This window comes from Polypterus senegalus, chromosome 17, assembly GCF_016835505.1.
Source record: "Polypterus senegalus isolate Bchr_013 chromosome 17, ASM1683550v1, whole genome shotgun sequence".
In the NCBI taxonomy this organism is placed as follows: Eukaryota; Metazoa; Chordata; class Cladistia; order Polypteriformes; family Polypteridae; genus Polypterus; species Polypterus senegalus.
In genome coordinates, this window is record NC_053170.1 from 95351854 (window position 1) to 95366672 (window position 14819).

At 38.2% G+C, this 14819-nt stretch overlaps 1 protein-coding gene across 1 annotated transcript; it reads left to right on the top strand.

Annotated features, from left to right (window-relative positions):
* The first annotated feature begins 1410 nt into the window (after positions 1 to 1410).
* On the top strand, positions 1411 to 14586 carry cbx2 (chromobox homolog 2 (Drosophila Pc class)). Its single transcript, XM_039740004.1, has 5 exons — positions 1411 to 1637; positions 1735 to 1778; positions 6040 to 6105; positions 7223 to 7292; positions 11660 to 14586. The coding sequence occupies exons 1-5, from the start codon at positions 1566 to 1568 to the stop codon at positions 13142 to 13144; spliced, it is 1737 nt and encodes a 578-aa protein (XP_039595938.1). The 5' UTR covers positions 1411 to 1565; the 3' UTR covers positions 13145 to 14586.
* Positions 14587 to 14819: the final 233 nt, after the last annotated feature.

Genomic DNA, 14819 nt, shown 5'->3' on the forward strand with positions numbered 1-14819 from the left:
TGAAAGTCAGAGGACGTTTCTTTTTTTGCTGAGTATATAACCCGGTGCGTTGTCTGGGGAAATGTCCTGCCTTACGCCTAATGACACTATTATGTGCAATGGCCAGCAGGAGACTCTGAATCAGAATCATGAGGTTTGAGAATTTTCATTTATGATACAATATAAGATTAATGCATGTGGAGACTCCTACAATGGACTGTCCTCCCCTTCTAATCACATTCCTGTCTTTTGCCCAATGCAGCTGTAGTACACACCAGCCTCAAAGCAAATTTGAGAATGCGTGTGTATTTATTTCTAATGTAAAATAACATACAATTACTAGCTGTGCCAAACGTGTAAGATGGGCAGAAATTGAAGTAATCAACGTAGACCTCAGCGTTAACGTTTGCCATGCACCAAACAACTCATATGCCTCTGTTCTATGCTTTATGGTATGGGATTCGTAAAAGCAGCGTTAATGTAATGTGCTTCTTTACTGGGTTGTGTAGTTTCTCTTAGAGCTGTTGTTCCCACCAAGCACCATTTCATTCTGGGAAGGGTTATGATGTCGGTTCTTTGTGCTTTGAAAAACATCCTAATATGTAGAGAGAAAAAACATCTTCAATGTATGGTAGACCACCTAGCAGGACACTAACAGATTAAGAAAACCCGAACTTGGCCTGTGGGCAGTGAGAGTCCTTTAAAAATCAGGAGCCACTGGGATTGGTCAGGTGTGCATCATACCTCACTGTGACTGTCACAGCCAAGTCAAAAGTTCTCTTTTTTTAAAAATGTTCTTCTTTGTACAGACTAAATTGTGTGTGTGTATTTATGAATTAATTTATTTTTATTTTGTTACCTATTTTTTTATTTATTTATTTAAAGAGCTTCTGTAAAAAGCCTTTGTGAAAATCAAGTTCTGTTACCATCTATTCCTGCTTATTTACTGTATGGCGCCCGTTACAGATCTAAATAAATAAACGGTTCTTTCTGGAACCTTCAGGGGGCCAAGTCTTTTGGGAACCAAAAGTGGTTTCCCCTACGGCGTCGCTCTGAAGAACCGCTCTGGTTCTGATATCAGTGAAACCGCATGTTTCTGTATTTATTTGCATAGAAGTATAAAGTAATATAAACGGAACAAATTTCAATTGAAAAAAACAGTGACTATCCATTGGCAAAAGAAAATGGATAGTTGAATATTTTACTGTATTTTACAATGCAAAGCAAATTTTAAATCAACCAGAATAAAGAAAGAAGTAGAATTTACAACAATCAAGTAACGTGGTGGCCGAGTTTCCTCTTTGTTAAAATTTCACAAAAATTCGCATTACCGAATTAAACAGGAGAACTTTCTAGTAGCTGTTTACACTGAAGCGCACCTTCGCTTAGCCGCAGCAAACCCGCTACGTTGCACGACCTGCCGCTTTTTTGCGTGGGGGAGTCGCTCCAGGAGGGCGGGGTTAGTCCGATGCGTGGACGGTGGCCGAGAGACGCCATGCCTTGCGCGCCTTTGCTTTCCGCCCCATTTCTCCCTCTCCTCATTTCATGAAGAGGGAATAAACGGCACACGAAGTAGCGCAGCAGCCATGGAGGAGCTGAGCGCTGTCGGGGGGCAGGTTTTCGATGCAGAATGTATCCTGAACAAGAGGTTCCGTAAGGTTAGTGCACGACCGAATGTACAGTTCGGATCCGATTCTGGGAGCATACGCGAATTCGGGCAGACTTGCATGACGTTTTCTTTTCATGTTTTCGCAGGGAAAGTCGGAGTATCTGGTGAAGTGGAGAGGCTGGTCCTCCAAGTAAGTGGTCGAACAATGAAAACAACAGCAACGTGCCGCTTGTTGCTCTTGCGTAACTTTCTTTTCTAATATTTCTTACCGCTTCTCCCGTCCGAACGTACAGAAATTAAACTCGCTTTCTTGCTCCACGAGGCATTCAGTCGTATCCGTTGGTGTCTTGCACTTCCAAGGACTTTTCGCATTTTATGGTCAGCGTCACAGTTGTGTGTTTTGTTGCGTGTGCACGGCTTGTTTGTTTTGTGTGATTTCCCCGTGTTTTGATAATTGCTTTTTTAGACGTGTGCAGTTTGATAAATAATCCCATTTAGTGATGCTGCTCTGATGCGTGTCTTGGTGGCAGTAGTTTGGCGATAGTTTATTATGCACGTTTGAAGGTAATTGATGTACTTTACATTGTTTGCATCGGGTTACAGCAGAGCACTATGCTGCACTTTCTTACTTTTTAAACGCCAAGATTGCGAAGTATTTTTGATCAAATAGGGGATCGCGTACTGACGAACATCTGCTTAGTGATATGCAAACGTCTGCAGAATTTTATCAGATGTGTGGGTACAGTGTATATTTGCAGCATTTAGTCTAGAGGAAAGTTCTGGAGGGGGGGACTTGGTGTTGGCGGGGCGGTTGGTGCACTTTCTAGTTTAAACGTTAAGGTAAATGGATGGTTACAAAGATGTAACGGTAAAGTGGTTGTATTGAAAATAAATACGTCGTCGCAGGGCAAAAATCTACAAGAAATGGCAAATCGAAACAAACAAGTAAGCAAACAAACAACTTAAATTAGGTTATCTTTTTCATTTTCTGTTAAAAAAAAACTGCTTTTTTTCCCGATCGATGTTTGTTCGCTTGATTTGTCCATGCTGCTGTTTGTAGTGCTGCCACATTGTTGCACCTAATCCCCACATCAATGAGGGTCTCTGCTGCCAATCACATCTGCTATTCATTTCGATCTGAACCATTCCACCTTTTCATACGACTGGCGCCCATCCCAGCTGTTTTAAGGGGTTACTTACTTTTCAATCCCGCCGGTTCAAATTAAGTATTGATCGATTATGTCAATTTGACGTGGTGGTTTTGCGATTTGTTTTTTTTTTCTTCCTCCGAAGCGCCGAGCCATTGTTTTGAATCTCACGCTTCCAGCCTCGCCCCCTAGAGCGAAGAGCATTTTTTAAGAAGCTCAGGGGATTGTAGGGAATACTAGTCTTCCACTAGACCCCCCTCCCCCGCCCACTTTCCTTATCGCTGATGGTAATTTCAGATGTTTTGTGCAGTCAATAATGGAGCTTCAGTACACCTACGAGAAAGGAATACAGCACCGCGCAAAAGTGAGCCTGGCTTCTCCCGAAGATGCGCTGTAGACTGGCGAGCGTTTAACGTAACGTGACTCCAAGTTTGGGAGTTGAGAGGACACGTGTGTACGGGTTTTTAATCGATTTTGTTTGCTTTAGATCTACGGATTGAATTACCATAATAAACAGAATAATCAATTTCTGCCAGTAATTACTAAATGCAAGTTTGTTTTAGTCTGCATCTTAAATTAACCAACTAACTTGAAGAACTAGGATAGTCTTTTGTTTTGGCAGTTACTATTTACTGTACTGTAGAGTAAGACGGTACTTTATTCATTGTTGGGAAACAATAACTTGCATAATTATTGTATTAGGTTTACTTAATAATAATGCAATTTAGAATACAGCAAACCAATTAGTGTTTTAAAAAATCTACTATGCGAGACGTGCATTGGAGGTGAGCTCGTTTGCATTGTCGTTTCATTTGACTGTTTTTTCAGTTCCAAGGTGTGTACCCTCCTGTGCAGACTAAGTAGCTCTCGTATGTTCTACGTGTTTTTGTGCATTTTCTTTGAACGGTACAGATTTATGCCCCATCTCAAAGGCATGTCTTAGTTCGTTTAGATTGCCAGTCCCATATACTGTACAGTACTTCATGTGCAGGTCTATTCCTTGCCAGGAACTCGAATTCCAACGCGGGGATCTTGCTGCCAGACTAGATCTTGGCTTTCCAAAGGGCTTAACTGCACCACACATTTTCAATTGATTAGAGTTTTTATGAAGCTATACGTCAGAAAACTAAATGCTACTTTTTTTTTTTTTTTTAGGATACAGTACTGCCCACGATCGATCAATTTCTTTTAAACATTTTATTAAAATCAAATCACATTCCATACAAGCAAGTCAAGTTAACCAAATCGACCCCCACCCATGAGAAAGGGAGCTAGGTCAGCAGAGTAAACTTTAATAACAGTAAAAATATTAAATGAATACAAATAAATAGAATAAAAAAAGAGGGCAGAGAATCCGTTTCCTCGATGCTTTAAATGTTTATTCTAAAATTGTATCGATCAGATCCTGCCAGGGTTTGAAAAAGTTTTGTACAGATCCTCTATGTGAGAATTGTATTTTTTCCAATTTTAGATAATATATAACATCAGTTACCCCCTGACTAAAAAGAGGTGAGTTAGGCTTATTTTGCTCAACTGGAAGAATTCTATGTGCCAATAGTGAAGTAAAGGCAATTACAGTTTGCTTGTCCTTCCTCACTTTAAGCCCCCTCTGGAAGTAGACCAAACACAGCTGTTAATGGATTCGGAGGGATTGTGACACCAAGGCATTTAAAGATTTTTGTCCAAAATGATGTTAATTTGGTGCACACCCAAAACATGTGGCTCAATGAGGCTGAAACTTGATTGCAATGTTCGCAGGTTGGATCTGGAAACTTTATGGACAATTTTAAATGAGACAGATACGCTCGATGTATAATTTTAAGTTGAATCATTGTATGCTTTGCGCATATGGAGCTCGAGTGAATTCTGTACATTGCTGCCTTCCATTCCTTTTCTGAGATGTTGAGCGAGAGATCCTTTTCCCACTGCACTCTGGGATCTTTGAAAAGGAGGCACTTTAAAATGTTTTTATATATTACGGAAATACTTTCTGTAGGTAGGTGGTAGGTGAGGGAAATTGGATAGGTTGTGTTTGACAACGTTTCTAATTTGAAGGTAGTGAAAGAAATGTGTTGCTGGATAGTTAAAATGATCAATCAATTTCAATCATACAGTTAGGAAAAAAAAAAGGTTAATGACTTTAAGTTTGCATGTTCTCCCCGTGTCTGCGTGGGTTTCCTCCCACAGTCCAAAGACGTGCAGGCAGGTTAGGTGCATTGGCGATCCTAAATTGTCTCTAGTGTGTGCTTGGTGTGTGTGCCTTGCGGTGGGCTGGTATCCTGCCCGGGGTTTTTTTTCCTGCCTTGCACCCAGTGTTGGCTGGGATTGGCTCCAGCAGAACCCCCGGGACCCTGTAGTTAGGATATAGCGGGTTGGATAAAAAATGGATGGATGGACTTTTAAGTTTGTGTTTCCTGCATTCTCTCCTGCGGCCATTCACTGCCTTTGTATAACCTTCTCATTAGACAGGTATTTCAAGACAATGCAGTCCACTTTTTCTATTTTGTTTTAAAGGGAAATGTATTTTCAAATCGAAAGTAATTCCTATCACTTTGGGTTGGACAAAAAAAAAAAAAAACACTGACAAATGGGTGTAAAATAAATACAGATAGGCAAAATAAAAAACCTGACATCTTGAAATCAACTATATTTTAAAGAATTAGTATGTTGTTTGTTAATCAGTGAATATGCCAAGAACATGAACGATAAATATATGCATCTGTAGATGTTTAATATACCTAAAAGTGACAGAAAGCGTATATATCAATTCTGCTGCCCATTTATGAACCTTCATTGACGGGCACAGCGTTTGGTGTTAAGACAGGAATCTCTCCTAAATGGGAAGACTGTAAAGGTGCAGTGTGAGTGTTTGCATGCGTGTGGTGGGAACAAACATCCATTAACATGACATGCAAGTCTGTGGGAAGATGAGGGAAACCAGAGCATCTCAAGAAAGCTCATGCAGATACCTGATAAGCAGGCGGTGGATTGAGGATCAAATCTCAGTTCCTGGTGCTCCGAGTTAAGACGCACTAACCTCTGCCACAATGTGTTATTCAAGGCAAAAAATACACAGCTAAAATATTCCTTGTATTATTTTTGTTTGTTACCATGGAGAACCATTAGTTTTTTTTTTTAACAAAATAACCCAAGCCACAAACATATTATCTTCAATACAAATAGTTAACATGAAATGCAGCTCACAAATCGGAAATCTTGCATAGCACACACACACTACTGAAAATGGAATCTCTTGCATCGAGTAATTAAATTATACACTTATTTCAAATATTTCTTCTATAGGCACAATAGCTGGGAACCTGAGGAGAATATCCTTGACCCCAGACTGTTGGTGGCGTTCCACAAAAGGTAGGACAACGTTGAAAAGATTCTTCAGTCACTTTCAGTGTATGTGTGTTTTTTAACTTTTTTTTAGGATAGTGGCATACATTTATATACTGTATACATATCTAATGTTTCGGGGATTGCACAGAATAAATTTAGAAATAAAACAATGTTATATTTTTGAAAGATATACTCAATTATGTTTATAGTCCAATGCAGCAACAACTTTAATGGACATCTATGCAAAATACATTTTTCTGTACTGAGGCTAATGGGTGATATGCAGCATTTTAATTATTTAGTTTTAAAAACGAGTTAACTTTTTTTTAACCTTTTATTAAAAAGGTTGCTTCCTTGTCTTTGTTTTAATTTTTCTTGATTATGTATTTAGCTTGCTAAAAAAAAAAACATTTAGCCCACTGTGTTTATTTTATTTTTTTATTCCATTTTGGTTTTCTTGCCTGCTGCCTTCTATTTAAAGCCTGAATAGACAAGTATGCATTGTTGTAAATGATGCATTTAATAATACTTCTTTATTGTCACATACATAATTATACAGGACAACACATAGTGAAACGCATCTTTTTCACATACCCCTTGGGGTCAGAGTGCAGGGTCATTAACTGGCATAGTACAATAGTACAGTACATATTCAAATTATAAGAGATCTCGCCTCTTATGTATTGATTCTTGCTTATATTAATTAAGATACATTTGGAAGATTTTTCTGATTGTAACACCAACACAATTGTACATTACATATAAGTTTCAGATGAACACAGAAGTAAACAATTGTGAGGATGTTTAAAACCAAATTTCCTCCAGTTTCCAAACAAGAATTTCTTGCTGTGCCTCATCACCTACTTTGTTACCCTGTAGACGTATAATTATTAGTTTCATTTTTCGTGGTTTGCGTAGATTCCATTAAAAGCTTCATTTAAAGGTCAGTAATCATAAGGTATATGTTTTGATTCATACTTTGGTTGGTTGAACAATCAAGTTAAATTAGATACTTTGTACCCTAGACGTCGGTGTAACCTGTAATTTAATCACTGGTAAAGGCATGGGCATAATTTAAATGATATAGTCATTTGGAAAGAAGATTAAAATATTCTCTCCCTCTCTCCGTTTTATTTTTTAGGGAACAGGAAAAGGAGATTCAAATCCGAAAACAAGGAAAGAGGCCAAGGGGTCGCCCACGAAAAAAAGTAGTGAGTATTTCATTAAATAGAAGTTAATTCAATGCAAGGTAACTTTATACCAAAAAGGTGTTCTGTTTGTACTCTCCGTGTAATATGTGGGGTTTTTTTTTTTGGGACTCTTGTCTCTTCGCATTCATAGAACCTCCAAAATTCTCTGCTCTGTTAACTGACCCTGAAAATAATTCTGAATCACACATATCTAGACAGCCCGAAAGCTGAGTGAGTTTGCAATGAAAAATCCCAGGTGAGAAGGTGGGGAGGGTGCAGATTACCTAAAAGAAAAACCACACACGATCATCGACATTTGTCTAAAGGAAAACAAGTCTACTGTGGACTGCAAAAATGTTTACTTATCCAGGCCCAATGTGCATTTGATGCATGTGTTACCGGCGTTGTATGAAAGGCAGGCATTGTATAGAATACCTAGGCAATATGTAGAACACCGAAAATTGGACGACAAAGTATGAAGCGATTAATATTTCACACATTTCCTAGGCATTCTATACAATGCCAAAAGACAAACCGGCAAAGTATAAAATACTCCCGCTAATGCAAAAAAGCAATGAAGTGCAATTTAAAATGCCATTCAAGCCTTCCTTGTTGCAATAAGTAGGTTAGCTTTTTTACTCTTATTTTTTTCAGTAAGAAAGTTTTATTTGATATTTTCTTTTTTTATTTATGTCATTTTTAATGAAGGCCTTTTCATGAATCTCTTTTCAAGTTTTACATTTTGTGCGAAAGACAATTAAGTGCAATTTAAAATAAATTTTTATCCTTCCTTGTTGCAACAAATAGGTTCATATTTTATTTTCTCTTGTTTTCCTCAATAAGAAAGGCCTATACTTTATTTTGTATTTCTTTCTTTTTCATATACGTCTTTTCAATAAAAGCCTTTTCATGACTCTCTCTTAATACTTTGCCTAAATAGCATTTGTCATTCTATAAAATGCATAGGTATTGCATACAATGCCTAGGGAAAGTATATATAATTTTAAAATACAGTAATCCCTTGCTATATCGCGCTTTGACTTTCGCGGATTTTATATGTAAGCATATCTAAATATATAACCTGGATTTTTCGCTGCTTCGTGGGTTTCTGCTTGGACAATGGGTCTTTTTACTTCTGGTATATGCTTCCTCAGTTGGTTTGCCCAGTTGATTTCATACAAAAGATGCTATTGGGGGATGGTTGAGAAGCTACCCAATCAGAGCACGCAGTTAAGTTCCTGTGTGCTGATTGGCTCAGCGACGGAGCGCCAAATTCGATTGCGCTGCCTTAACCAGGAAGTCTCGTCTTGCTCATTCAGCATCAACATGTTTCACTGTGTAAAGGTTAACTTTTGTGCTCTTTTGTGTTTTATCTTTGTGCGTAGTCAAGCCCTTCATGATGTCTCCAAAACGATCTGTCTTATCGTAATGGCTGTAACATACTCACCTAAAGGATTATTAGGAACACCTGTTCAATTTCTCATTAATGCAATTATCTAATCAACCAATCACATGGCCGTTGCTTCAATGCATTTAGGGGTGTGGTCCTGGTCAAGACAATCTCCTGAACTCCAAACTGAATGTCAGAATGGGAAAGAAAGGTGATTTAAGCAATTTTGAGCGTGGCATGGTTGTTGGTGCCAGACAGGCTGGTCTGAGTATTTCACAATCTGCTCAGTTACTGGGATTTTCACACACAACCATTTTTAGGGTTTACAAAGAATGGTGTGAAAAGGGAAAAACATCCAGTATGCGGCAGTCCTGTGGGCGAAAATGCCTTGTTGATGCTAGAGGTCAGAGAAGAATGAATGGGCCGACTGATTCAAGCTGATAGAAGAGCAACTTTGACTGAAATAATCACTCGTTACAACCGAGGTATGCAGCAAAGCATTTGTGAAGCCACAACACGCACAACCTTGAGGCGGATGGGCTACAACAGCAGAAGACCCCACCGGGTACCACTCATCTCCACTACAAATAGGAAAAAGAGGCTACAATTGGCACAAGCTCACCAAAATTGGACAGTTGAAGACTGGAAAAATGTTGCCTGGTCTGACGAGTCTCGATTTCTGTTGAGACATTCAAATGGTAGAGTCAGAATTTGGCGTAAACAGAATGAGAACATGGATCCATCATGCCTTGTTACCATGTGCAGGCTGGTGGTGGTGGTGTAATGGTGTGGGGGATGTTTTCTTGGCACACTTTAGGCCCCTTAGTGCCAATTGGGCATCGTTTAAATGCCACGGGCTACCTGAGCATTGTTTCTGACCATGTCCATCCCTTCATGACCACCATGTACCCATCCTCTGATGGCTACTTCCAGCAGGATAATGCACCATGTCACAAAGCTCGAATCATTTCAAATTGGTTTCTTGAACATGACAATGAGTTCACTGTACTAAAATGGCCCCCACAGTCACCAGATCTCAACCCAATAGAGCATCTTTGGGATGTGGTGGAACGGGAGCTTCGTTCCCTGGATGTGCATCCCACAAATGTCCATCAACTGCAAGATGCTATCCTATCAATATGGGCCAACATTTCTAAAGAATGCTTTCAGCACCTTGTTGAATCAATGCCACGTAGAATTAAGGCAGTTCTGAAGGCGAAAGGGGGTCAAACACCGGATTAGTATGGTGCTCCAAATAATCCTTTAGGTGAGTGTATGTGATATCGGAGACGCTTGATATCTTTAAAATAACTTTTAGGTTTTACTGCATATAAACAGTGTGTTTACATACATAATTTCAACAAATCTTACCTAATATCTAAGAGAATACAAAGGGTTTATGCTGTATAACTGCGGGACATGTTTATAAGAGGGTGGGAGAGTTTACAAGGGCTTAAAATATATAGAAATAACCATATAAACATATGTTTTTTACTTCGTGGATTTTCACCTTTTGCGGGGGGAGTTCTGGAACGTAATCTCCGCGATAGGTGAGGGATGACTATAATTCGGATATTTCGTATTTTGCCCAAAAACGCCAGGAATTCTATATTTTGCCTAGGCATTCTATACAATGCCCATGTTTCATACATTACTGGTAACGTATACATAAAAGTATTAATGGGAACACTGAGGAGAAACACGGGTGCATTGGAAGATACCAGGATCTAGAGGTGTATACTGTTACATGTTTTATTGATTCACAAGAAGTTTCACTTCTACACTGCTCAAGCTGCAACATGCTGAGGTGAGCAGTATTGATAAACAGAATTAAAAAGTACAAACAATAATAGTGTCATATTTATGAAAAAATTAAATTGTAAATAGGAACAAAAATAAACCCATGCAAAGTTTTACTCCAAAATGTTGAATAGTGGTGAAAGTAGACACATGGCATTTGAATGTAGCTGAAATATAAAAATTTATTTTTTAATCAAAAATATGTGTAATGTGCAGTCGCACAAGGTATGACAATTGGACCGAAGAAATGTTGGCATGCCAACCGGGTCCCCAACCCCATTTAAATTTTAATTACTGGAAAACAAAAACGGCACACAATGGCTGCTGGAAGTGAAAGAGGAGATACTGTTTGCGACAGCACCCCGTCTCGTCCCGGGGTGGAACTGCTTACCCAAGATGACAATTGGGTGATAATTGTAAAGGCTCCAGCTACCCTGCGACTCTGCACTGGATAAGTGGGTTGGGAAGATGGACGGATGAGTCAAAGACTCTCTCTCTTTTTCCATTTTGCATTTAACAAAAAGAGAAGCACAATGTAACATATGCCTACTAGTAATATGAATGACCTTTCTCCTTGTTATTCGTAATACAAAAGTTAATAGTTTCTAAGAAGGAAATTGTTTAAGAGTTATTACAAAAGTATTACACACAGTAAAATGCTTAGTAAAAGAACCCACCATTTGTATTTTCCAAGTCTGATGACACATTCGGTGGCAAGGAAATTTTTCAGAGTAATTCAACAGCTTTTTTCACATAATGACACAGTCATACTAACCTTTATGTATTTATATTTTTAATTTTTATATATATATAACATTTGCCTTGAATAAAAAAAAAAAAATTATAATGTGCCACATAACTTGTACATTTTGCTTGTTCTGGCCCATACTGAATCCACAAGACTGGCCACATTAAGTGGTAATAGGAAATGCATTCATGTGCCGGTGCCATCCCATTGTACCCCTTAATCAGACTGCACCCTATGCGGACGTTGTACTGCAAGAATAATGCACACTGTGTTCAGGTTTAATTTTGATTTTGTAATAATTATTGTCTCCATGTAATTAAAACAAATGTTTCACATATCCATTTTTGTAAAAAAAAAAAAGTGCTTAGCAGTTGAATAAGTTCATTTCATCAATTTTTACAACTAAATCAAACCCCAGTCACTTTCTAATCTGGTTTGTTTTAATTTTAGGAACCAGAGATTACAACGACATCCAAGTCAAGTAGTTCATCCTCCTCATCCTCATCGTCTTCTTCCTCTTCTTCGTCGTCTTCTTCATCATCTTCTTCCTCATCATCGTCATCCTCTTCTAATGAGGACAGTGACAGTGAAGGCAAGGCCAGGCACCGAGTTCGAGAATCCCATCCCGTACCACAAAAAAAGGCACAGGTAGTAATTGCAAAGCCAGAAAACAAGGACGCTACCAAGAAAAAACGGGGCAGGAAAGTAATTCATCCAGAGCACAAAGTAAACCTCAAAAGCAAGTCACCACGCAAAATACCAAAAACAGCAGGAAAAGACACTGCTACAGAAATGAAAGCTGAGGAAAAGACAAAGAAACCCCTTCAACCTGCCAGCTTCACTTACACCGGGCTTAGCAGGAATACTAAGGATCTGTCAAACTCAAACACTATGCCAAGTTCCATATCTTTTGTCAACAGTAGTGCCTCAAAGCGTTCTTTAAATTCTGCCGTGGTAGGAGCAAATCGTCTGCTTTCCCCATCTGTTCATTCTTCCAACAAGCCAACTCATGGCAAAAGTTCTGCAGAGTTTAAATCGGGAATTTCAGTATCAACTAGTAGTCCAGGTCATGCAGGATTAGACTTGAAAATGACCTCTTCGAAGTCATCTGGAGCCTCAGCACTTAATCTGCAAAATTCTAAACTTTTAAACAGTCAGGGAGTTAATAAAACTCTAAATCGCTCTCCAAATGACAAAAAGACAGCAGAATTGTCTGGACAGAATACGGTGGGGCACCATTTGAACAATGATGATAAACTGGTAGCTTCTTCACCTACAAAATGTAATGCAAACCAGGCTATTAGTCTGCAGGCTTTAAATTTGCAAAGTGTCAGTAAGTCATCTCCAACTCTCAGCAGTGTCCCTGGAGGATGTGCATCAGTAAAAAGCACAGGGGTGTCGAGCCTGAAAACTGCAGCAAGCCCAAACCGAAAACCAACTGGAATGAATACTCAGCAGAGTAATAATTTGGGACTAAATTTAGTTACTTCAGTCAACCCACACCAGGAACTGGGATCAGCGGAAGAAAAAAATAAAGGAGGAGCTGAACTGGATAAGCAGAATAAAAAATCTGTTAAGGCTGAAAAAGATGCACCATCAAATAACTTGGCGCTGACAATGGAGAGCCAGGCCCAAAAAATTAGCAAGAGACAGCAGGAGAACAAGGCTTCCAAGGAGCAGGCAAAATTGGCAGCCAAAACTGTAAGTGAGATGAGTACTGGGGAAGAAGAGTCTACCTCCGAATCTGACCAAGATTGCTCTTTTTCCAAGAATGGACAAAATATGTCAATTTCTGTTCAAACCAGCCAGGACTGGAAGCCTCCTAAGAGCCTCTTGGAGCACGTATTTGTCACCGACGTAACTGCTAACCTTGTAACGGTGACTGTTAAGGAGTCCCCAACCAGCGTTGGATTCTTTAACATTCGGCATTACTAAATTCTAAAGACAATGGCCAGTTGAAACAAGGACAGCAAGCTTTAAGAAGCACAGATAAGCTGTGATGAAGCAGTACAGAAATAAGGATGTATATTACTGTATCGAAGCACCTTTTTTTTAATTTTTTAAATACATGTGTACTACCTAGACAACGGACATGTTAGACTCCATCAGTAGTGGCAGAAGGATAACAGTAACAGTGTTTTATGCATGTATATGGACTGCTGCACATGTACTTTCATGACTGTGACTGAAGATTTAAGTCTTTATTTATAATTATTGCTGTTCTTACTAATACAATATTGGATTATTTTCAGTGCAAGACTTTGGGTGACTAGTATAATATTCAAAAGAATCCAAGTCTTGCCGTCAAAGTAACCTCTAAGTACTAATTGTTCTATTGGTAAAATGTTGTCTATTCTCATAGGTGGGAGCATGTGTGTAGTTTTGCTTAAACATGCATGTATTTACTATATATTTTAAAATAACTACCTGTAGAAGGTGTCTGGTGACGACAAACACAAAGAGAGTATCTGCCTACAGCATCCTAATGGTCATCTGTTGAACTGCAGTGACATTATCAGTAATGTGAAACCGGAGTCAATGATTGTAGAAAGCGGTTCATTCTTCATTCCATCTGCTTTAGTTATTTTATTATTATTATTATTATCTTTTTGTTATCATGCCTATGTAAAATAATTGTATTTCATACTCTACATTTATAAGTGTTTTAATATTTGGGTTACATTCTTTTAAGATGCTTTTGTATATTTAAATGTCTGTCAAATTTTGTTGCAAAATTCTACTTGCCAGGTGCTAATGGTGACTGATTTACCTCATAGAAAGTAATTCCTTTGCAGTCTCAAAAAATGACAAAAGACAAAGAATTTGACCAGTTTATATATTTTAAATTCCGTTCCCTGCATAAAATTGCTAACATCTGTAGCAGTAACTGCAAGTTCTAGTATTTTACCAGTCCTAAGGGAGAATTGTTTTTTTAATTTCCTGAATATGGAACTGAAGAGAATAGAACTATTTGCCCTGTAAACTAAAGCTAGTTATGTTTACAAATGTTAATAGAACAGTGTTTTCAAAAAATGTTTTAACTGTGTTAATGTATCGCTTGACTGAGAATTTGTTTTTAATGATCCATTTTAAGTTTGTTTAGTCGTAATTTGCAATTACTAAAACAATCAATCACTCTTTATTTCAGCTCAGTGTGTGAATTTGTCTAGTTCGGATTATTTCAAATACTGTATAAGTTAACAAAAAAAAAAAATCTGTTTGTTTTTAATATTTACCTCACCACCCTTCTGATTTGAAATTTAAAATAAGTACAGCACTGTCATTTTGTTTAGTTGTGTTCCATAATTTGTCCTGCAGTTTTATTGTTTTAAAGTTAATGTTTCATATTAAACATGTAAACGGTGCAGAGAGATTAATGGTCTAAAATTTCAGAGGTATGTTCTTTGCTTTCCTGACTGCTTTTTATTTATTTGTTTGTTTTTACAGCCGTGAACAGCAGAAAAGTTGGGTTTAATTTTAAATCCTCACAATATGCAACGTACATCTAAGACTCGTTTGAATCCGAGCTGGATCTCACACTTTTAAAGGTTGCAGATGTTTCATTGTAAGATCTTCTAATAATGCTGCAAACATAACTTAAGCAGCTTCG